Consider the following 23489-nt stretch of genomic DNA (forward strand, 5'->3'; position numbering starts at 1 on the left):
ATTTTTTAAAAAGATTTTATTTATTTATTTGGGAGAGAGGGCAGAGTTAGAGAGAGAGAGAGGGAGGGAGGGAGGGAGAGCACAAGTGGTGGGGGAGGGGTGGGGCGGAGGGAGAAGCAGGCTCCCCCCTGAGCAGGGAGCCCAGTGCAGGGCCTGATCCTAGGGCCCCGGGATCATGACCTGAGCTGAAGGCAGACGCTTCACCGACTGAGCCGCCCAGGCCCCCCTCAGATATCATCTCGACACCAACCTCCCTTCTAAGCTTTCATCCTGCTTTATTTTTCTCTGCGATGCACACGGGGCATACCTGCCTGTTAGACATTTTTTATTGTGGGTTTGCCCCCATGTTCCTTGATGTGTCTCCAGCATGGGTACAAGGTGCTTGCTAAGTATTAGGTGGCAATTAAACACACGACTCACTCCCTAGCTGGGGCCCCTCATTCTTGTCATTCTTACCGCCTGCCCCTTGCACCCAGGTTGACTTTTTAGAAGAACAGCTTTAATCCTTCTACTGCCCTGATCAAAAACCTCCTGTGACTTCCCATTGCCTGCTACAGAGAGTTCAAGGCCCACTCCGCTCTCCTTACCTCTCCAGCCGTACCTCCGCCCGCCCCCCACCGCCCCCCACATGCTCACACGCTTCTGCTAGCTCAGGCCTCTCAGTGCCTGGAATCTTCCATCATTCATCTCCTGCTCCATGGCTCTCCCACAGCTGCCCTGCCTGGGGTGCTTGCTCTTCCCTCCCATCCCCAGCTCCCCCTCCTTCAGTTTGGACCACCTCCAGGAAGCCTTCCCTGACCGCTCCACCATGAAAGACCTCTCCCTTCCACAACAGCCCTCTCCGCGGACAGCCTGGCACATGCATTACGTCCACCCGGAATCTGAGTTATTTGTCCGCTCTGTGGGCCTGTGGCTCCCGTCATGGCCATCTTTGTAAACCCCCGGGGCACCATGCTGCACACACAGAGGGTGCCCCACACGTTCCCAGGGACCGAACAAGTGCTTGCACCCCACCCCAGCGGTGGCTCTGTTTGCCTGGTACTCACATCAATTTCACTGAGGATGACGTCAATGATGCTGCCGATGACAATCAAGAAGTCGAACACGTTCCACGGGTCTCCAAAATAGCCCTGGGAAGGACGGTGATGGGAGAACCAGGGGGTGAGCTCTAGGGGGGGAGAAGCATTGGTGGCCAGCAGAAGGCGGTGGTCCCCGGGTGAGGTAATGCAGACCAGTCAAGCCAGGCCAAGGCGGGGTGTGCATGGCACTACCTTCCATTAGTGCTCCTGAGAGCCCACTCACCCTGCTACCCCCCACCCCGGGCTCTGCATGATGTGGTTGGAGGGGAGCGAGAGAACAGCTGAGAACTCAGGATTTGGGGTCCTGGGCCGGGTGGGGGACTCTCTCATCCTCCCCAGCTCGAAGCCCTGTCTGGGGCGTCATAGTGTGGACCTGCCAGGGTGTGGCTGGGCTGGGCTGGGCTGGATTGGACGGGGCTGGATTGGGGTGGGAGTGGACTGGGGGACCAAAGACACAGCAAAATACTCCCCCAGCCCTGGGCCTCTTCTTCAGAAGCTTAAGGGGAGGCGGGGAACATGGGATACGTTCAACAAAGGGCGCGGGGAAGAGGCAGCCTGAATAGCTTCATGTCCTGTGTCTGAAGGTGGAGGTAGGCAAAGGGTGAGCACGGTGCCAGATGAAGGGGCCCCCACGAGAGCGGGTGGGGGTGCTCCATGAGCAGGTCCCCACGCCCCAGCACTCACCCTGGCCTTGAATGCCATGAGTTTGAGGACCATCTCCAGGGTGAAGATGATGGTGAAGGCCACGTTGAGGATATCTGAGATGTGGTTCATCTCCTCTGACTGGTTGTAGTGCTGTGGGGAGGCAGGAGACGGGTCTGGAAGGGCCCAGCTTCCCCGCCCTGCAGGCTGTGGTTCAGAGATCCGCACTCTTCCAGGCTGCCCCTAGCCCTCTTCCTCAGGCTTCCTGCTCACTTTTTTATTTATTTATTTATTTATTTATTTATTTATTTATTTATTTATTTATTTATTTATTTATTTTTTCCCTGCTCACTTTTAAAAATAATCTCAGAATACGAGGCACCTGCTTGGGCCAGCCCCTGAACTCCACCAAGTCTGATGGATCCTCCTCTCCTGCAAAGAGACGGTGAAAGGAGGAGGAGAGGGTCGTGCTGAGCACATGGTCTACACGGGGGCCACAAGGCCAGGGCTCACTTCCAGATCTGTCATGGGATGACCAGGAGGGGAGGCCCCCCGGCAGAGCTCTGGCTGGGACAGGCTCCATCTGGTCATCTGAGCTCAGGACTCGGAGAGAAGATCGCTGGTTCTACAGCGGCTATTATCACCAGCCGCAGGTGCACAGGTGGGCCTCCGAGCTCACCTAGCTGACTCCATCTGCACTCTGCCCCCTGCCCCATGACGGCGAGGCAGTCGAGCGAGAGCCGCAGCCCCCTTGCCCCACCACCGGGATCCTCCTTCAACCTACTTCCTTCCACCGTTTGCTAAGGATCTCTTACTTTTTTGGGAAGTTGGTGAAATCCCACTTAACTCCCCAAAACCTTCCCAGGTAGTTCAGAAGGATCTGGTGGCTGCCCCCACCCGACCCTGTCTTGGCAGGACCGCCCAGGTTAGACCCAGACTTGAGCCACTGCTCTTGATGCTCTGTATGACTTGGGTCTGCTGCTCTGCCATTGCGTGTCCACGTCCTCATCACCTGGCAATAGAGCCCCGCGGTTGGGTGCGTCTGAGGCGCCTCGGGCCAGGGAGCCTCGCCCGCAATTCTATTTATACAGGCCTGATGGGATCTGATGCTTAATTAAGGTCTGCTAACGCTGCTGCTGCTGCTGCTGCTATTGTCTATAATGTATGCTCAACTCCCAGGAGACACCTGTTCTGTGAATATTAAGCCCATTTTTCTGGAGGCTGGAGCCAAAATTCCAACCAACTCAATCACCCACATTTGCAACAGCAGAACATAAGCCGAGGAGGCACTTTCTACTTCCTACGCTGCCTCGTCCTTCTGCTTAGCCGTCTCCTGTTTACAGAACCGCGAAGCTATTTGTAGGGGCGAGCTCCGCCTTAATAACCGTTGGGTGCCGGGCAGCAAGGCCTGGGACCAGTGTAGTCCTCTGTCCCCCGCAGCACCTCACCGCACAGCGCCCGGCACAGCAGGTGTCTTGGGGGGAAGGAGACAGGAACCCTGCCCACCCCCTGCCCTGGGCCATCAGGCCTTGGGCCATGAGGCCCTTGTCTCCCGGGGGCCCTTACCTGCATGCCCAGGCAGATGGTGTTGAGCATGATGAGGGCAAACATCAGGTATTCGAAGTAGGAGGAGGTGACAACGTACCACACCTGGTACTGGTATGGGTTTTTGGGGATATAGCATCTCAGCGGGCGGGCCTTCAGGGCGTACTGCACGCACTGGCGCTGCGACACGACACCACAGGGCCCGTCAGCCCTGAGGAGGGCCCGCCCTTGCTCCCACGCCCCCCTGCACGGGCTTCAGGGCCCCCCACGCTGTCCTGCTCGGCCAGGAGCAGCTGTGGCCGGGAGCTCGGGGCTGACGGGCTCTGCTGGCCTGTTCGGGGGAATGAGCTCCCCCAGCCCATTTCCATCATGGCTCTCGCCCCACCCAGGTCTCTGAGGGGCTTTCTCTGGGCATCACGGGGTCCCACGAACAGACGGCCACACCACCCCCTGGTGTTGCTTCATGTTGGGGATGGGTTGGAGGAGATGGGGAGAGTGTTGGAGGCTGGGTCTGGGCATGCGATGGAAGTTCTGGGGTCATCCTCGGCCACACTGGCCACAGCCCAGGGCTCAAGCTGGCGGAAGGCCCGTGGGGGCTCTGCTCCCCACCTCGGCCCAGGCACCTGGTTCTTGTCCAGCTCACAGTTCTTGTACTCAGTCTCCCCCTGCTCCTGGAAGGTGACAATGACGAAGCCCACGAAGATGTTCATCATGAAGAAGGCAATGAGGATGATGTAGATGATGAAGAAGATGGCCATCTCCACTCGGTTGTTGTAGACGGGGCCCATGTCCTCCTTGTAGGAGTCTATGGCCTGATAAAGTAGCCTGGAGGCGGGCAGAGAAAAGGCTGGGTGGATGGGGGTGCTGAGGCAGGCAGCCCGGCCAGCAGGGTGGGCTTTATCCCGGTGGACACGGGGAGCCGAGGGAGCTTTCTGAGCCGTCGAGCCACAGGACAGAGGCTGGCACAGGTCCTGCGAAGGGCCTGCCTTCCCGTGGGATGCGTCACCCACCCTCATCAATCAGTGGGGCTCCCCATACGGGCCGAGGCCTACACCTGTCGGGGGGCCGTTGTGTCCGTGGCCCCCGGTCAAGATGTCTTTGGAGTGGCCAGAGAGCGGTCTAGTCCTCCAACCCTCCGAGCCGGTGGGCCGTTGAGCGCTCACCACGGGCCCGGCACAGAGCAGCAAGGGCCGCAGACGGGCAAGACGGCTGCCGGGCACCGCCCCGACCCTGCGGGTGTTGGGCCCAGGCCCAGCCCTCACTCACTGGGGCCATCCCTCAAAGGTGGACACTGTGAAGAGTGACATCATGGCGGAGAGCACGTTGTCAAAGTGGAAGTCGCTGTGTATCCACTGGCGGGGACGCAGCTCCATCTGCGTGGGGTCCCCGTCCTTGTACACGTAGTAATAGCCCCTGAGGTGGGGATGTGCGGTCACTCACTGTGCGTGGCCAGGCCGCCTCCTCCCCACCCGCGTCCCCTGGGCCCCGGGCCGTGGGCGCAGGAGAAGAGAAGGCCGAGGCCGCGGACCGAGGAGACACTGCTGGGTCCTCCCTCAGCACAGCTACGCAAGGCAAGGCCCTTCAGAGCATCCTCCCGGGCCTCGGGGCTCAGGCTCCCAGGTCCCCCTCACACAGGGCCCCGTCCCGGGCCGTCCCCCGTGCGCCCTCGCCAGCGGTGCTCAGCCCACCTGCACTCCTGCTCTGTCATCTTGGATAAGTCATTGCAGCTGAAGAACTTCCCCTGCGCCCGAGGAGGGAGGGAGAGAGGGAGGGACACACATCGTCATGGAAACAGGACTGGGGGGGTGCGGCTAGGGACCCAATAGTGGAGGGGAAGGAAGCGGGGCGGAAGGAGGAAGAAATAGGAATCACTTGGCTCTGCTCCTCCCTCAGGGCCCGACCCCCTCTGCTCTAGGAGCCCTCTTGGGGTCTCCCCGCTGTAGACCGAGAAGAAGGGTGGCCCCGCCCTCCTTGTCCTGCCCATGGGGTGGCCACGGGGCTGCTGTGGGAACAAGAGCTACAGCGCTGGAGCCCAACGGGGCTGCGGCGGTGTGAACTGTCCCGGAGGGGACCAGGGGTCCTGCACGCCCCTGCCCGAGGGCCTGAGAGGCGGGCGCTGTGCCCCCCAACGCCGATTTCAGCCAGAACAGTCTCTCGTCTACACCACGCGCTGGGCACCCGCAGAGGGTTTGTCTGAACGAGAGTTGACTGCTAGGTCTCCACGGGGCCAAATTGAGTTTGAGGCCCCTGGAACGTGGCCGGGTTCCCTCAAAGGCCCACGGAGGGAACTGCCCCGGCCCAGGATGTGCCCGTGGGAGGCACAGCGGCCCCTCGTGGCTGCGGGGCGGTGCCATCCGCATCCCCTTCCAGGTGCCAGAGCAGAGGGGCTGGGGGGCAGGTGCCGCTGGGGGAGGAGCCGGGGTCCACGCAGCGGCTGCCGCTGGGCAGGTCTCCGGGCTCTTGAAACCAAACATGCAACGTGGGAAGCCAACTCCTGACGTAACGTGGGGCGTACGCGAGGAGCATCCACGGGTGCAACGCGTGCATCTTGTCCCTGATGTCTGAGCATTACTGGAAGGGGCAGTCCCTGGGGGTCCTCCGGCCAGAGACCGAAGCACAGGGGGCGTGTGGGGGCTGAGGGGCGGCTGCTCTTGCTTGGACGGGACACGGCAGCCCAAAGGAGGGGCCGCTTCCCCATTCCTGCAGGGAGCGTGTCCTGAGGGCCGCCAAATGCCAGGCCCAGGCCCAGGCTGGGGTCGGGGCGAGTCAGACACAGACTCTGCCCTCAGGAGGTCCCAGGGCCCCTGGCCTGGCGGGGTGGGGGGGCAGGGGGCGAAGGGAGGGGCCAGCCCTGTGCTGGCGCCGGGAGGTCACACGCAGGGCACGGGCAGCCCGGTTCAGAGGCTGAGCTCTCAGCCCCCACGCGGTTTCCTAGGTGATGCCCCGTCCACTTCTCCAGGACAGGACCCAGCGGGTCCAGGGAGCCCCACCCTGTCTCCCCAAAGCCTGCTCCCTGCCCACAGGGAGGGACTTGGGGGGTTTGCTCAGCCTTAGCAGGGACCCCGGCTCAAAGAAAAGGCCCCGTAAGGGTTGTTGAACCACTGAGCGTCCGTAAGACGGTGCGTGGCCTACGTCTGGCGGCGGTGACCTCGCCGTGGGTACGGGGCAGGAGCGGATGGGGTCCTGAGAGGCAGTGTCAAGAGGGTGGGCTGTAGTCAGACACCGATTTCCGCGTGGAAGGCGGGGGCATCCGGGGATCGGCTGGGTGGGAGGGGACCCCCTTGCGGGGCTGACTCCTGCAGAGGGACTGCGAGCCGCGTGCCCCCAGGGACGTGGGAGCAGAAGGAGGCGGCTCCGGGGGTAGGTTGGCGGCATCCCTCCCTCAGAAGCTCCTGGTAGAGACGAATGATGCCAGACAAGCAGCCGGAGCTGCGGAGGAGCCCAGCTGACTGAAGAAAGGGGAGCGCATGGGGCTGGGGGGGGAGCAGGTTTTGGGCAGGCCTGGGGGGCAGGGGGCGGGGGGCGGACGCTCACAGGCCCCGTCCTCACCGGGATGCCTTAGAGAGCCCGGAGGACAGCAGGTGCCACGGCCCTGGTGGTGGGCAGAGCCAGGGCCTGGAGGGGCGTCGCTGAGGCCACCTCCAGACCCCGGATGGCCCGGCCTCACAACTCCGGGCCCTCGAGGGCCGCTGTTGTCCTAGGTTCGGGGCTCCCTTTGCTTGGGGCGGGGCCTGACGGCGGCAGCAGGTGGGGGAGTGCGGCGGGGGGGGGGGGCCCGGGGGGGCTCACCTTGAAGAGCTGGACGCCGATGCAGGCGAACATGAACTGCAGGAGGGTGGTGACCAGGACGATGTTCCCGATCGTGCGGATGGCCACGAACACGCACTGCACCACGTGCTGCGGGGGGAGCGGGCACCGTGGGGGGGCTGCCCAGCCCTCCCCCCCACGCCCCGAGGCCCCGCTCCTGGGGCCCCACCCACGCCGCTCACCTTCAGCCCCTTGGCTCTGTTGATGGCCCGCAGGGGTCGGAGCACCCTGAGCACCCTCAGGATTTTCACCACAGAGATGGCGCTGGACCTGGGGAGGCGGGCACGGGTGCTAAGGGCGAGCCTGCTGCTGTCCACACCGCCGGCTCCCCGGGCGCCCTCGGCACCGTGAGGGACCCCTCCCCGGCCACAGGCCCCATTTCTCCCCGCAGACTGGGGGACCCCCCGAGGGAGGGCTGTGCTCCCCACGGGCCGCCCTGCCACCGCCTTGCCCTCTGCCTCCCCTCCCGCCTTCCAGGACACTGCTCGGCCCACGTAGCATGTCACTCAGTCCGGTTGGTGACACCCCAGGGGACCCTGGGCCCCCTCAGCGCCCCGAGAACCGCCCCCTTGCAGCTCAGCGCCCACTGACAAGCCGTGGGTGGGACTCCGCGGGGGGGCCCGGGCCCCTGGCACTGCTCACTCAAGTCCCATGGAGATGAGGGACACGGCCACCACCACCAGGTCCAGGATGTTGAAGTAGTTGCGGCAGAAGGAGCCCTTGTGCAGGAAGGCGCCGTAGGTGGTCATCTGCGGGGAGAGGCGGCGTCCTGGGTGGGGGCCTTGGCAGCAGGTGAGCCCCCCGGAGGACGGAGGGCCTCTGGAAGGAGCGGCCGCCTCAGTCAGCTCCGAAGACGGTGTCCGTCCCTCCTTCCGCTGCGGCTCGTGCTCCAGGCTCTGCTTCCAGCTTTGCTCGTCTCCGCGGGTGCTGGGGCACCCAGGCCCCTCCTGGGGCCGCACACCGGGGAGCCCCGGCCCCCTCTGCCCCGCACCACGCGCTACAACTCCTCCTCCTCCTCCTCCTCCTCCTCCTCCTCCTCCCTGGGAGGCTCCTTCAGGAGTCCCCTCGCCCGAGGCCTGCTGAGTCAGGCTGAGCAACCCGCTGTCACCTGTCCTTCTCGCACCAGAGGCCGTCCCCGGCCCGACCCCTCCTGTCCCCGTCCCGCGGCTTCCTCCTGTGCCCTGTCATAATCTCCCAGGCCCTTTGCACAAACACATTCTGCCCTTGAAGTCTGAGGAGCTTGGAGCCTTTCCTGGCGTTCAAGGTGATTCCATCTCAACTCGCCCTCCTGCCTCTGAGGCCAGGCCTCCTGTGCGACCTGTGCTGCGTCCCTGCCCAAAGGGACCCCTTTCTCTTCTCGGAGCACATCCCGGACACCCTCTCACAATGCACGTGCCACTGTTCCGTCCTCCTGGACTGCCCCTGCTGTCTCTCAACCTCAAGGCCTAACTCGAATGCCACCACCTCCAAGAAGCCCTCCTGGACCTCAGGGAAGCCACCATCCCTCTGCGCAACTGCTTTAGCAGTCAGGGGCCCTGAAATAAGGAGCCGTTGTGATTTCCCGTAGCAACCTACTCTGGGCTACTCCTCCTGCAAAGCTCCTCTCCCCTTCCTCCTCCATGAAGGTGAGGGCACCGTGACACGGTGGTGTGAGCTCAGTGTGTCCGCCTGACGACAGGACAGCAGCGACGTGCTGCGGGTCAGGGGTGCGAGGGCCAGGACGGGGCGGAGCTGCCAGAAACCCACGGGGGCAAACGGCCCTTCCCTGGGGACGCCCGGAGAGAGGCCTTCCAGCCATGTGTCACGAAGGCCCAGGAACAGTCACAGCTCCGGGGTCTGTTCCGCGGCTGACTGCGCCTCCCCCTGGAGGAAAGGTGCCGAGGCTTCCTAGAAGGGACTGTGCGCCGCGAGGTGCTGGGGGGGGCGGTGCGCAGGCTGCCGCTGGCTGTGCCTCCTGTCTCCACTCCCACCTGCTCACCTGCTGGCCCCAGCTTAAGAGCAGCAACCCCATCTGCCCTCCTGGCTCTGCTGAGTCTTTCCCTGCTGCTCCCTGCCTTCCTCTCCCTTTTCCCTCCTCCCCGGCACCCAGCCTCCGAGTGAGTGCCTCGTGTGTAAGTGGGAGCCCCAACCACACTTGAGGTGCGGTTTCCTGGCCTGTAGGACACTGGGCTGTCCTACAGCCTTCACTTACCTTGAGGACAATCTCCACAGTGAAAACAGACGTGAAAGCGATGTCAAAATACCCAAGGATCTGGTGACAGGGCGGGGGGGGGGCAGAAGTCGGTGAGAAGAAGGGCCAAATAATGTCATTATTATCTTAAACACCATCCTCACTACCATTACCTCCATCACTATCACCATCATCAACATCATCACCACTGCCATCATCATCATCACCACCACCACCACCGCTACCACCATCATCATCACTACCACCACCATCACCATCACCACACCACCACCACTACCACCATCACCATCACCACCACCACCACCACCACTACCACCATCACCACTACCACCACCACCATCACCATCACCACCACCATCACTACCACCACACCATCACCACCACCACCCCACCACCATCACCACCACCACCCCACCATCACACCACCATCACCACACCACCACCACCATCACACACCACCACCACCACCACACCATCACACCACCACCACCACCACCATCACCACTACCACCACCACCATCACTACCACCTCACCACTACCCCACCACCACACTACCACCCTACCACCACCACTATCACCACCACCATCACTACCACCATCACCACTACCACCACCACCACACATCACCACCACCACCACCACCACCACCACACCACACCACCACCACCACCACCACCATCACCACACCACCACCACCATCACACCACCACACCACACCCTCCACCACCACACACCACCACACCACCACCACACACCACCACCATCACACCACCATCACCACACCACCACCACCACACTATCACCACCACCACCACCACCACCACCAGCACCATCACCACCACCACCACCACCACCACCATCACCACTACCACCACCACCATCACTACCACCACACACACCACACCTCCACCACCACCACACCACCACCACCACCACCACACTACCACCACCACCACTCCACCACCACCATCACCACCACCACCACCACCACCACACCACACCACCACCACCACCACACCACCACCACCATCACCACACACCACCACCACCATCACTACCACCACCACCACACCTCCACCACCACCACACCACCACCACCACCACCACTACACCACCCACCATCACACCACCATCACCATCACCACCACCACCACCATCACTATCACCACCACACCATCACCACCACCACCACCACACCACTACCACCACCACCACACTACCACCATCACCACCACCACCACACCACCACCATCACCACACCACCACCATCACCACCATACCATCACACCACCACCACACCTACCACCACCACCATCACTACCACCACACATCACCACCACCACCACCACCACCACCACCATCACATCATCACCATCACCACTACTACTACCACCACCACCATCATCACTACTATCACCACCACCATTACTACCACCACCATCACTATCACCACCAGCACCATCACCACCACCACCACCACCATCACCACTACCACCACCACCATCACCACCACCATCACCATCACCACCACCATTATCACCACCATTACCATCACTACCACCACCACCACCACTACCACCACCACCATCACTACCACCATCATCATCACCACCACCACCACCACCACCATCACTATCATCACCATCACCACTACTACTACCACCACCACCATCATCACTACTATCACCACCACCATTACTACCACCACCATCACTATCACCACGACCACCATCATCACTATCATCACCATCACCACCACCATCACCACTACTACCACCATCACCACCATCATCATCATCATTAAAACTAGGCAGCAAGAGCCTATCTGTGCTGCACGCTATGACAACACTGTAGAGAAGGAGTGGATTTGGCAGTGTTGGCCCTCCAGGGACTTAGACTCTAAGAGACTCTGATGCCTACGGCCACTTAGAGCATACATTGGGCACCAGAGTGAGGTGTGAGGGAGGCTGAGACCTGGGGGGTGCTGAGCTGGCAGGGGGCACGGGTCTGCCCTCACCTGATTCCTCACGGACTCGGCCCGGATGGGGTCCTCAGCGGCCAGGGCGGCGCTGCTGAGCAGGATGAAGAGCAGGATGAAGTTGGTGAACCAGGTAGCGTTGACAATGCGGTGACACAGGACACGGATCCTGCGGGGGGACAGAGAGGGAGGATCAGGACGGCTGTGAGCTCTTGGGCACTCAGGCCTTCTCAGCCTCTGACCGGCAGGGACACACCGGAGCCCCCTCCTGGGTCAGGGGGACGGATGGCCTGCCTCGGATGGGCCTGCGTCTGATGGCCCACCCCTCCGTGTGTCCCCGCAGCCTTCACCCCTCTCCCCACCAAGCCCCCCCCCACCCGCTCCAGGACGCCTCCTCCTCCTGCGCCCCGTGGTTTCCAGCCAGAGGAGCACGGTAGGCGGCCCCCCGTCCGTGAGGCGGGCAGGTGGGCCCCATGAACACTATCGTCTGTATATTTTGAAGGTGCAAGACTGAAGCCAGTAAGGACGGCCCTTTTTGAGAGCGCCCTCAATCAGTCACCCTGCACGGCAGCCAAGGGGCCACCCACTTGTTGGTGGGGCTGAAGATGAAGAAGGAGCTGGCTTCTGGAATGGGCACTGCCTTCTCTTTCAGCTGCAGCTCAGCCAGGGGCCGTGGTCGGGGGCTCACTGGGATCTCAGGCTCGTCTTCCTCATCATCGCCTGTGGGGACGGGAGAGAGAGACGTCGGGGGTGTCTTTATAGACTTTATCCCCCCGGGCTTCTGTGCTCTGAAGGCGGCCATGAACCCCGGGGCCAGCGAGGGAAGGTGCAGCAGGCCGATGCCGGACGCAAGGACGTCCGCAGAGGCCAGCCCGGGCACCCCCCTTTCCCCTTAGGGAACCGTCAGGGAACACTGTCGGTCCCCGAATCCTCCAGAAGTGGGGCCAGCAGTCGCGTCAAGGAGCCTTGCTGTTTCATCGTCTGTCCCAGGGCTGGACTCACACCAGTCTCGGGGGCTCGCAGCTGGGAAGGGGAGAGGGGACCCCGCCTCGGGTGACCCCTGAGCTCTGCCGCCAGCTTGCTGTGCCTGCTAGGCAAGCCCCGTCCTTCCTGGCCTCCGCTCCCCAATTTGTGAAGTCGATTAGGGGCAGGGGCCTGTTGGAATAAGTAGACCCTGCTTCCTCTCCTGGGCTAGGATTCTACAAATAGTCATTCCAGGGAGGAACTGCCAGCCTGGAAGACGGAAAATCAATAATCCTCGAGCTTCAGCCGGTCCCCAGTAGGGGGGCAGATCCCGGGGTGGGAGGGGTTCGAAGCGGAAGAGATGGGCCGTCTAGGGTCATCGGCTAGGTCCCCGGGCCTCACGAGACAGCCCACGACCTGAGGTCCTCAGCTGGGGGTGGGGGGCAGGGTCTGGTGATCAGACTGGAGGCCACTGTGCCCCTCACTGTGCCAGTCTTGCCCAGCCCCTTGCTGCCCTCACCCCGTAGCCACCTCGCCCTACTCCTACTGGCCCCTTGACGGAGCTCCTGGGGGAAGCCAACACAGAGCCCGCGGACCGAGCCGTCTCCACAGCGTCCGTCTGCACCAGCCCCCAGCTTCCCCCCTTCTCCCTCCTTACACCCAGCATCCTGATGGGCGCTTCCCACCTTGCCGGGGCTACCAAGGACCCCAGAACGCAGTTTATGCTTAGTGGCAGAAGCAGTTCATTCTTGGAGTTAGTACAACTGCTCTCTCTGTCCCCTTGTCTATACGCCCGTTTTGTTACTTCCATCGTCCGTATCTTTGGTCCCAAAGCCATTTGCGGTCATCTTTGGAAAGAAGCAGGATAAACATACCCAACCTCCTTGGTAGGAACTCTCTTCCAGCTGCCCGCAGCCCCTCTACCCTCTGCCCTCCCCCTTCTCTCCGACCCGTCCCCCTTTCCTCATCGCCAGCATCAGTTCTCTGGGTCAGCCACGCTCATCCGCTAGGTGATGGTCGTTAGGTGGAACAGCTTGACGGGAGTGTTGGTAAAACCCAAATACTCATTCCTGGTGACTTCTGCAGAAATATTATTAGTTCTGTCTCTATCTGCTCCGTTCTCCCCACACGTCACATTGTAAAACCCTTTCGTGTGCTCATTCATTCTACTGATGGGGCCTATGCTGTGCCTTTGGAGCATGAAATGTCCCCCAGGAGATTAGGAAGAGTCACTGGGGCAGGGGCGCCGGAGGGGCTCAGTGGTTGAGCATCTGCCTTGGGCCCAGGGCCTGATCCTGGAGTCCCGGGATCGAGTCCCATGTCAGGCTCCCTGCAGGGAGTCTGCTTCTCCCTCTGCCTGTGTCTCTGCCTCTCTCTCTCTCTCTCTCTCTCTCATGAATAAAAAAATAAAATCTTAAAAAAAAATAAAAGGAGTCACTGGGGCGAATGGATGCAAATCAGCTGATTCCACAAATAGCCGTGAAATTGCACCAGTGACCCGGGGCTCCGAGGACCAGTGGGGGAGCTAAGAGAGAACCCCAGGGCTTTTGGGCTCCAGGGCCCTCCCAGTGGCTTTTTCGCCTTCATCCGGCAGCCTGGTTCTGCTCTCCCAGGGTCCCCCCTTGGCACGATGGACGGCTTTCCGCGGCAGCCACTGGTTATTTGCATTTGCGAGATGCTTGTAGTTTATCTGTGGCTGCGTGTTGCCCTCCCGCCCGCCCTCCCCTCGTCTCGTCGTCTCGATTTACCCGCAGTGCAAGTCAGTCGTGTATCCATCCCCGTATCAGTCCAGCCCCCAGCCCCGCCGGACGCCGGGTGGTGAGTGACCTGCCCATCTCGCACGCCACGCGGACAGACCCGTGCCCCTCCGTGGTGTACTCTGTGTGGCCAGCACAGAAAATCTGGAAGTGGAGTCCTCAGCACCGAAGTAGCTAACTGGCCCTCAACAAACACTGGCTGGATTCAGTGAAAGTAGAATGTGTCGTGTGTCGTAGGGCGAGGCAGGCCGGCAGGCGGCTTACACGCATGACTAGGTCCCAAGGGATGTCTCTGTGACCCCGTCATGGCAGGGCCCAGGTGTCGGGGACAAGAGAAACCATCCCCAGCGTACACCCGGGCAGTCCCAGGACCCTCACCTGGGAAGTCAGCCGAGGGGTAAGGATCCTTCACTTCGTTGACATTCGATTCAAACTCATCGATCTTCAGCTGTGGGAAGGAACGCGACAGAGACGATGAAGGCAAAGCTGCCGTTTCCGCTTACTGCCTCCCTCCAGCCTCGGGGACAGGCAACGTCAGGATCATCCCTCCCCCCCCCCTTTTTTTTTTAGGATCATCCCCTTTTTACAGATGAGAGGCCAGGCCCAGGAAGGTCAGACGAGCTGCCAAGACCTCAGCCTGGCACCTCCGGCTTGGTCCTCCGGGGCCCTGCTCCCCGACTCATCGGCCTCTGCTTCCTCAGCTTCCAGGAGGGCTGAGCGGAGCCAGGCGGGCCGAGCAGGGAGTGGTGAGAAGCCAGCCTGGGCCTCTCGCTGGAACAAGGGACATCAGGTGGGGCGGGGGCCCCTTGACGGGGGTGGGAAGCTGGGATTCTGAGCAAGTGCGGTCCCCAGACTGGGGCGCCCGTGCCTCTCGCCGCAAAGGATTCCTTGTGGGAGTGTAGCCATTGGCTTTCTCCCTAGTCGAGTGGAGCCGGAGGCCCTCACCTGGCCGATAACCAGGCCCATAGCCCGTCTCCACCTCCCTCCCCACCCACCCACCAGCACCCTAAGGCGTGGGGGTGACCCAGAGGACTCGCAGAGTCCCTCCCCAGCCTGCCTCTGAGATACCGCTCACGGTAGGCTCACCTTGGCGGTGGTAGGGATGCCCTCACCCTTGGGTTTCTGCTCTAGCTTCTTGGCCATCACGGACTTCTCCTCCTCTGACTTATCTGGGAGACCCCTGAGTTAAACAACAAAAACAAAAACCAAACAACAAGGAGCCCACAGTGGAGACCTAACTAGAAAGTTCTCGGGGACCCGCTTAGCCTGATATCAGGCATCCTCAGGAGGGTCTCACGCCCAGGGCTCAGGGGCTCGGTGGAGGATGGAACGGTGCAGGCTGCCCATAGGGAAGGGCTGTGGGCCTGGGTGGGGCGGGGCGGGCTGAAATCCTGCAACCCCCCACGGGGTGCCCTGCCCCGGGGTGCCCGGCTCTGCGTCATGGCGCGTCCTGAGGCCTGTGGGGAGGCTGACCGCCTCCAGTGCCGCGCCCAGGGACACCTCATGGGACTTCGGGGCTGGTGTCCCTGCGGTGACCCTGGGCTCAGCAGGCCCCTCCCCGCGGGCAGCACTCACTTGGACATCTTCCTGCGCTTTCTCTCCTCCGCCTTGGCCTTCTGGGCAGAAGTCAGGCTCTCTGCCTCCGCCAGGTTGTCCACAGCGATGGCCAGGAAGACGTTGAGCAGGATATCTGAGGGCGTCCGGCTAAGGAGTCTTGGGTGGTGGATGAAGGGAAGCCTCTGGGGCCGCCCCCCCCCCCCCGCCAGGCACTGGCAGGACTTAAGCCTCGGTGGCCTTGTTGGCGGGCCTCTTGCTGGAGTTAGTCCATGGGGCAGCGTGCGCCCGGGACGCGGGCAGCACCCTGGGGGGGGGGCCCACCTGCGCGGGGCACCCCAGGGGCCTCCAGCACCTCGCATTCCCCGGGGGGCTCCGTCAGGGAGGGCCCTGAGCGCGGTGCACTGCTTCCCTCCTCCCCGCGCCAGCTCGCCAGGCGCCCGGGCGCGGACCTCAGAACCTTCGGGCTCGTCTGCCCCCCCACCCCCACCCCACCTGCCTGCCTCCCCGTCCTCCTTAGGCCTTCGGACCAGGCCGCCCGGCACCTGCAGGCCCCACAGCCAAGCCTCGTCCTGCCCCTGCCCGCTCCGGGGGAGGCCCTCCTGCCGTCACCAGTCACCTGGTGCTCCCCGAACTTCCCTGGCCTTCTCGAACCCTCCCGGCACTTGCTGTTCGCCATATGCCAGCCCCCACCTCCACCCTGAGTCTGGGGGCTCCCTTGCGGCCAGAGGGCCTTGGCCGGGTGCATGGGTGCCCTGGGCCCTCTCCCGCCCCTCCCGCCGCTCTTTGCCAGGTCCCCCTGCTCCCGGGGATACAGTTGCCACAGACGAACAGAATGATGAAATAAATGCACACGAGCACCCCCGGGTAGGATGGGCCGCCGTAGGCCATGATCCCGCTGTACATCATGGAGTTCCAGTCCTCGCCCGTCAGGACCTGGGGGGACGGCGGGGCGGCTCAGAGGGACCCCGGCCCGCTAGGCCCCTGGGCCTCTCCTCTCTGCACCCGCGGCCCACCTGGGAGGTCCCTGCTCTCCCCCTGGAACCTCCCCCAGGCTCGGGCACCTCACCGTGGCCTCTCCAGGGCCAGGGGGGTCAACCCTGGGCTCCGACGTGATGCCGGGGTAACCGGGCCACGCCCACCCAGGCCTCCCGGCACCCCAGCCTCAGGCTCCCGCACAGAGGGGCGCTTCTCTGCTCTCTGCTAAGGGGGGCTGCCCCGCGAGGCCCGGGCTCTGAGGCTGCAGGTAAGTCACAGCGTGACTCTGGGCGGCCTCCGGTGAGCGCCGGCCGAGCCGGGTCTGCTGGGGACAGCTCGCCGTCTAACCCTGTGCTCAGGGACCAGAGCAGGGATGGGGTCAGAGCGGGCCCTGGGCTCCCTCGTGCAGTCTCAGCCTGCCGGGGCCAGCACGCTGCCCGTGGGTCCCGGGGACAGAGACAAACAGGACACACGGGGCACAGCTCCCAGCCCTCAGGAGGGTGGAGGGGGAAGCCCAGGGGAAGGGGCCCGGAGAGGGGCCTCGAACTCCAGCCAGCAGGTGAGAGAAGGCTTCCCGGAGGAGGCGATGCCCGCCGGATCCAGAAGGAGCAGAAGCGGGCGGAGCCGCCGCAGCCCGGCCTACCTGGAAGACGCTGATGAGGGCCTGCGGGAAGTTGTCAAAGTTGCTGCGCCGCACCTCGGTGTCCTCGAAGTCATACCTGCCCCCGAAGAGCTGCATGCCCAGCAGGGCGAAGATGATGATGAAGAGGAAGAGCAGCAGCAGCAGGGAGGCGATGGAGCGGATGGAGTTGAGCAGGGACGCCACCAGGTTGCTCAGGGACGTCCAGTACCTGAGGGCGGAGGCCGAGGTGCAGAGGAGCCTCCGAGCTCCGGCCACCTGGGGCAACGCTCCGGCTCGCGGGGCGCAGAGAGAGCAGGGGGGCCTGGGGGGCCTGGGGGGCCTGGGGTGGGGAGCCTCGGGGGCCCAGGTTCATGCCACACCCCCACTCTCCCGTCCCTCCAGCGCTTCTCCTGCTTTGTCACTTCGTGTTCCTTAGAACCACGGCCGGTCCCACCACCGGGCTGCAGGCCCCACGAGAGTAAGGGCCACTTTTTTCCCGCGCCCCCGCGCACCCCTACACCTAGCACAGCCCCGGCGCGGCGGGTGCCCCATAAACCCAGGCACCAGGGAGCCTGCCTCTGCTCCCTCAGCGGCGCCTCCCTCCTTATTCTTCATCCCAGTCCTCACTTCCATCCCCGGTTGGTGCGACTTCTCCTTCCCTCTCATCCTCCTCCCCCTGCTCCCTCTCCTTCCCCTCCCAAGCTCGGCCCCTCTCCACGCCCCCCTGCATCCCTGCCCTGCCACAGGATGGTGAGATGTAAGGGAGAAAAAATGAAGGAGTGAGGGCAAAGGGAAGGTCATTTCCCTTGAGGACGGAAGTCCTGGGCCAGAGGCCTCCCTGAGCTTGCCCAGCCTCTGAGCCCGACCCCAACCCTGGGGCATGTGCCCCGCACGCTGTCCCCTGTCCCCCTGCATGCTATCTCCCTGCACCCTGCCCCCACTCCCTGCCCCCTGACCCCCTGTCCTCTATCCCCCTGTCCCTGCCCCCTGCCCCCCGCCTCCTGTCTCCCTATCTCCCTGCTCGCTATCTCCCTGCCCCCTGTCCCCCTGCCCCCCTGCCCCCTGTCCCGCCCGGAGCCCCAGGCCCCCCCACCCTGCCCGCACTCACTTGGTGATCTTGAAGATCCTTAGGAGGCGGATGCAGCGCAGCACGGAGATGCCCAGGGGGCTCATGGCGCCCGATTCCACGAGCAGGATCTCCAGGAGGCCGCTGCACACCACGAAGCAGTCGAAGCGGTTGAAGATGGACATGAAGTACTGGCGCAGGCCCAGCCCGTACATCTTCATCAGCATCTCGACGGTGAAGAGCGCCAGCAGCACCCGGTTGGCCACGTCTGCAGGGCGGGCGGGTGGGTGGCCCAGCCTCAGCCCCCTCTCCCCCCACCTCCGGCCCCTGCCTCGGCCAGGCCCTCCGCCCACGACTCCCTCGCGCCGTTTCCAAGACATCACCCCTTTCCCCTCTCGGCCGACGTCCGCGAACCCCAGCACGTTTCTGCCCGTGGCGGGAGCGCTGACGCAGACTTCTCGACAGCTCGACCAGGCCATATGCAGCAAGTGTGTTTTACTGCTTTTGGTTTCACTGAATTCAGCTCTGCCGCTCTCACCACCGCCCGAGTCCGTCTCCCCGGGAGGGGCGCCCTCCACCTACCTAACGCCCGCCTGCCCACCCACGCTCTGCCCACCCAGCCCACCCCTCCCCACTGTGTGAAGTCCACGGTCAGGGATCTCTTCTCCTTCCTGTGTGTTTGACTTCTCCTGCCAACTGGATTTGCCCATCACCACTTTTCAATCCCATTTCCCCGTAGCCCCTGCCCTAGCTCTCCTCCCCATCACAACCAAACTTCCCAGAGACTTACCTACCTGACCCCCTTCACTTCCTCCCACGCTGCCCTGTCCCATTGGCCCTTCACTCATACCTAACCGGATCCACCTGATCACTCCACCAACAAGCTCCCTCAGGTCATCAATGACTTCAGGTCACTAAACCCAATGAGCATTTCGGCCCTCACTTCTCCTGACCCCCCAGGAGCACTGGGCACTGTTGACCAGCCTCGCTTTCTCAAATACTCTCTTCCCTTAGCTTCTGTGACACCACATCCTTCTGGATTTCCTCTACTTCTGCTTCTCCCAAGCTTCCTCTGCAGGTGCAGTTCTTTACCTAGTCACTGGATGCTGACCTTGAGCTGTATACTTAGTACATGCTACCCCCCGGTGTGGTCTGGTGATGTCTTCCAAGACCGTAGCTTCAATGGCCATGTCCGCCAATGACTCCCAGATTTTAATTCTTCAGCTCAGACCTCTCCACTGAGTTCCCATTTTTCCATCTGCCTCCTGGACATTCCCACTGGGATATCTCAAAGGTCCCTCAAACTCAACATGCCCAAGATTAAGTTGGTGAGTACTGCCCATCCTCCTCTACCCCCAAATACACCCAGCCGCTGCTTGTCTTCCCCCCATAAGTGGCATGACCCACCCACTTATCTGCAGGAACCTCGAATCTCTGACTCCTTTTTGTGGGCTGTGTTCACACCTTATCCACATTTGGTCACTGACGATGCATCCAAGGGGCCCTCAAGAAGATGGGTGGCAATGAGTGCACGCATGCATCGGGTCGATTGCGTTTTTTTCCTATCCCCTTCTCGTAGAAAAGGACAGTCTTCTAGTTATATCCCTTTTTTTGTCTTTTTCATCATTTTAAACATAGTGTCTATTGTACTGTTTTAGCACCTCAGACTCCTGGGGTTGCTAACTGCCATCGGTTGTGGCTGATAATTCTTTCTCAGGGTGGCCTCTTCCTTGTTTGGTTTGTGATTGTTGTATTGTGAGCTCATCTTTGGGAAGCACTTTTCCCTGCAGGAATTCTGTAGGCCCCGGGTTGTGAAGCATCCCTAAAGAGTGGCTTTTGTTTGCTTCTGCTGGGCCTCCTACTGCAGGGGTTTCACTTGCCTGTGACTAGTTTTTTGTGTTACTGTCTTCGCTTAGGATCCCTACACCATGTGGACAGTGCCAGCTGGACCTCATACTTGTACAGGGTAGAGATTGGATTTCGATTTTTCACCAGAGTTCTTCCTTATTCCCAGAGCCTCTGGTGGGGATGAACTTCCACATTCCTTCCCTATGGCTCAGTGTGAGGAGACTCTTGCTTCCCTTACATAGGGGTAGCCCGAGGCTCTGGATCTAGGCCGGTGGTCAGTTCCTCACCTCACCCGGGCTGTGGGCCCTGTGTCCTCTCCCTGCATCGGCATTAAGAACCCAGCCAACACCCTTTAGGGTCTAGCTCTAGGTCTAGAATGTTCCTGGAAGTCAGCTCATGAGCTCAGTGCTCCTGCTTTCAGTGGCTTCTTCATTTCTGCCACCCAGGGACTTCCTTGGCTCTTTTTGAAATACTGTCATTATGGCTGGGGTAGCATTGCTACGTGTCTATGGTGGGGAGGCCACTTACTTTGGTCCGCTCGTCTCCCTGTTCCCTTAGTCTCTGCCTTTTTACAGTCCAGAGCTCCACATGCAGAGGAACGTCTACCCCGGGGATGAGGCTGACTTGCTTTACACCAAAACTGGTCTTCCAGAAACTCAGGTCTGGTCGTGTTATATTTGTGCTGACAACTTTTCACTAGCTCCTCGTCGCCTAAAGTTTAAAGTCACAACACTTTACCCAAGTATTTCAGGGCCTCTCTGTGCAAACGCCCCTCTTGCGACTCTTAGTCACATAGGAAGTCCTTATAGATCCCCGAATTCACTACTGTTCTGTAACTTCGCATTGTTGCCCCCACTGTTCTTTCTGTGGGAGTCCTCCCCTCCCTTTCACTGCTTGGGGGCATGTCTAAGTATTCCTTAGGATCCACACAGCTCCAACAGCTCCTCCCCTGGAATCCTTCTCTTGCTCCCTCATATGTGCCTCTGTTGTCGCCCTCCCTCTACGGACTTGACATCATTCGTTAGCATCTGTCTTCTCCTCTGGCTAAGTTCGCTCCTGGAAGGCCAGGGCAGTATATTCATTCACTCTGCATCCCGAGTCCTTTCTCTATGCCCTACATATGGCATGCATGCAATAAATAGTCAGTGAAAGATTGCTGTTCGATTGAGTCGAATTTGAACTCAGATGCTTGGAGTTCTAGGTTGCAGGTCAACCCTGTGCTCAGGACCCGAAATGGCAATCACTCCCCAGACACCCGGGCTTCCCGACGAATTGATGTTATCGCCCCTTGATAATGCCATGAGGACCAAAGCACGACCAGCCTATGATTTCTAGAAAACAATGTGATTAGCTACTGGACGTCTTCTGTGAAACCTGAAGGGCTCCTGCTGGCTTTGGCCACTGGCCACGTCTGGGTTCCCCCTGTTCTGTCTCACCTTGCAAGTGGGTCAGCCACAGAGGCTGGTTGTGGTGCTCTGAGGCGATAGACAGGGTGTTGAGGGCGACGACCAGGATCACCAGCCAGTAGAAGACCCTGGACTTGATCACGTCATGGCACTTCCAGCGAAAGATCCGGTTCCACTGCCTCCAGTGGCGGCTGGGAGACGAGACACGGGAGGATGGAGGCAAAGAGCTGCTTTACTCTGCGCCCCTGCCTTTCTGGGGCTGCTTTCCGAGGGACCCCAGCTACCGAGTCTGCAAGCCCGGGGACGCTGAGGGTGGGAGCTGCAGGCCACTGCTCTACGACCTGGCCTCTTACTAGCGAGGGTCCTCCTCTTGCAGAGGAGAGTGATGATGACGCCGCTCAGAGGGAGTTAGAGCCACCGCGGCACGATGCTCGGCGCAGGGCCGGCCTACTGCAGGCGCGCCACGCGCTTTAATCTTGATTTACAGCCCACGGGCGGGGAGGGCTCCGTGTGGCTCATTAGAAAAGCAATTCTGCACTGGATTAATCATATCTGGTGCTGGTGAGGGTGCACGGAGAGGGCACTGCTACCGTCATCGCGACCTGCTTGGAGAACACTTTGGCAGCACGGACCAAGGTTTAAAATTATACACCCTTTGACCCAGCAATTCCATTCCTAGGACTCTGCCTGGTGGAAATGTTCATCCTTATGCGCACCTGTTCCTGCGGCGCCTTTTGTGTTGCCGAAAGCTGCAAAGATTAATATTTTATGCTATATTCATACTGCAGAATACTTTACACCCAAAGGCGACACCACACGAAGGGGTGAGAGCCGTCCAGCCGTGAAAAGGCACGGAGGAAACTTAAATGTCTGTCGCCACGTGGAAGAAACAAGTCTGAAAAGGCTACATGGTGTATGATTCCAAGTAGATGACATTCCGGGAAAGGCAAAGCTGTGGAGACGGTAAAAAGGTCGGTTGTTCGTTGCTAGGGGATGTGGGGAGGGATGAGCAGGCACAGAAGAGAGGATTTCTAGGACAGTGAAAACACTCTGCAGGATGTTCTAATGACGAATCCGTGTCACCACACCTTTGTCCAAGCCTGTGGAGTGTGTAGCACCAAGAGTGAGCCCCGAGGTAAACCGAGGCTCTCTGGCGGCGGTTGATTAACGGCCTGTGCCTGTGAGGTGGCCGGGGGATACGAGAAATCTCTGTGCCTTCTGTTCAATCCTGCCATGAACCAAAAACTGCTCTAAAAAAATCGAAGTCTTAAAAGAAGGACGTGTGTGTAGGTACAGAGTCGCCCTCAACAGATAATTTTAGATTAAAAACACACGTTACTAGACGCTATGTATATCCTATTCAAGGATTCATCAAATATCTGGCAGCGCGTCCCGTATGCTGGGCACGCTCTGGGTTCTGTAGGGACAGAGGTCGACATAAAGAACCCTGTCATGTAGAAAGCCGAGCAAACAAAAAACCTGGTGGGTGGGTGTGTGCATGTGAGATAACCCAGTGCAAGGGTCTTGGAGGAACACACATCTGTTACCATGGTTACCTCTTTGGAGGGCAATGGGGACCTTCATCTTCTCTTTGATGTAGTTCTCTATTGTTTGATCTTTCAAAAATCACAATTATGTATGAATTTGTTAAAGGAGGCAGCCAACCAAGCAAACACATCTTCCTCTTGAGCCTGGAGCGTCCCCTTGTCTCCAAATTCCGGGGGCGGCCAGCCTCCTTCCTGCAGACCTCTCCGCACTACCTCCTTGTAGCACACGCCTTCCCTCTTCCCAAGCAGAGGTTTCCAGTACTAATTCGCCCCACGCACTCCGCTCCGATCACAGGGTGGCAGCCCGGTTCTCTCCTTGCCCCCGGGCAGGTCCCACCGTGTAACTGGGTCATCGGCTGAGTGCCCTCCAATTGCACGGAGGGATGCGGAACGTGACTTAAAGCCAGCAAATGGGTTCTAGCGGTGCATGGGCAACAGCAAACGGGTTCCAACTCCGGATCTCAGGGAGTTCTGAGGCCGGGAAGACCCTGGGGAGAAGAGCAGA

At 60.8% G+C, this 23489-nt stretch overlaps 1 protein-coding gene across 1 annotated transcript in view; it reads right to left on the reverse strand.

Annotated features, from left to right (window-relative positions):
* The window catches only part of CACNA1S (calcium voltage-gated channel subunit alpha1 S), a 64127-nt gene that overhangs the window by 16586 nt on the left and 24052 nt on the right, over positions 1 to 23489 (reverse strand). The window contains exons 10-28 of the mRNA XM_055319370.1: positions 21468 to 21628; positions 18226 to 18451; positions 17139 to 17346; positions 16333 to 16453; positions 15539 to 15653; positions 15050 to 15143; positions 14342 to 14411; positions 11831 to 11963; positions 11283 to 11412; positions 9265 to 9324; positions 7716 to 7822; positions 7256 to 7343; positions 7056 to 7163; positions 4955 to 5007; positions 4533 to 4679; positions 3890 to 4091; positions 3288 to 3446; positions 1764 to 1874; positions 1047 to 1130 (exon numbers count right to left, since the gene is read on the reverse strand). Coding sequence (XP_055175345.1) covers positions 1047 to 1130; positions 1764 to 1874; positions 3288 to 3446; positions 3890 to 4091; positions 4533 to 4679; positions 4955 to 5007; positions 7056 to 7163; positions 7256 to 7343; positions 7716 to 7822; positions 9265 to 9324; positions 11283 to 11412; positions 11831 to 11963; positions 14342 to 14411; positions 15050 to 15143; positions 15539 to 15653; positions 16333 to 16453; positions 17139 to 17346; positions 18226 to 18451; positions 21468 to 21628 — 2377 coding nt within the window. The remainder of the gene's footprint in view (positions 1 to 1046; positions 1131 to 1763; positions 1875 to 3287; positions 3447 to 3889; positions 4092 to 4532; positions 4680 to 4954; positions 5008 to 7055; positions 7164 to 7255; positions 7344 to 7715; positions 7823 to 9264; positions 9325 to 11282; positions 11413 to 11830; positions 11964 to 14341; positions 14412 to 15049; positions 15144 to 15538; positions 15654 to 16332; positions 16454 to 17138; positions 17347 to 18225; positions 18452 to 21467; positions 21629 to 23489) is intronic.

This window comes from Nyctereutes procyonoides, unplaced genomic scaffold (assembly GCF_905146905.1).
Source record: "Nyctereutes procyonoides isolate TBG_1078 unplaced genomic scaffold, NYPRO_anot_genome, whole genome shotgun sequence".
Lineage (NCBI taxonomy): Eukaryota > Metazoa > Chordata > Mammalia > Carnivora > Canidae > Nyctereutes > Nyctereutes procyonoides.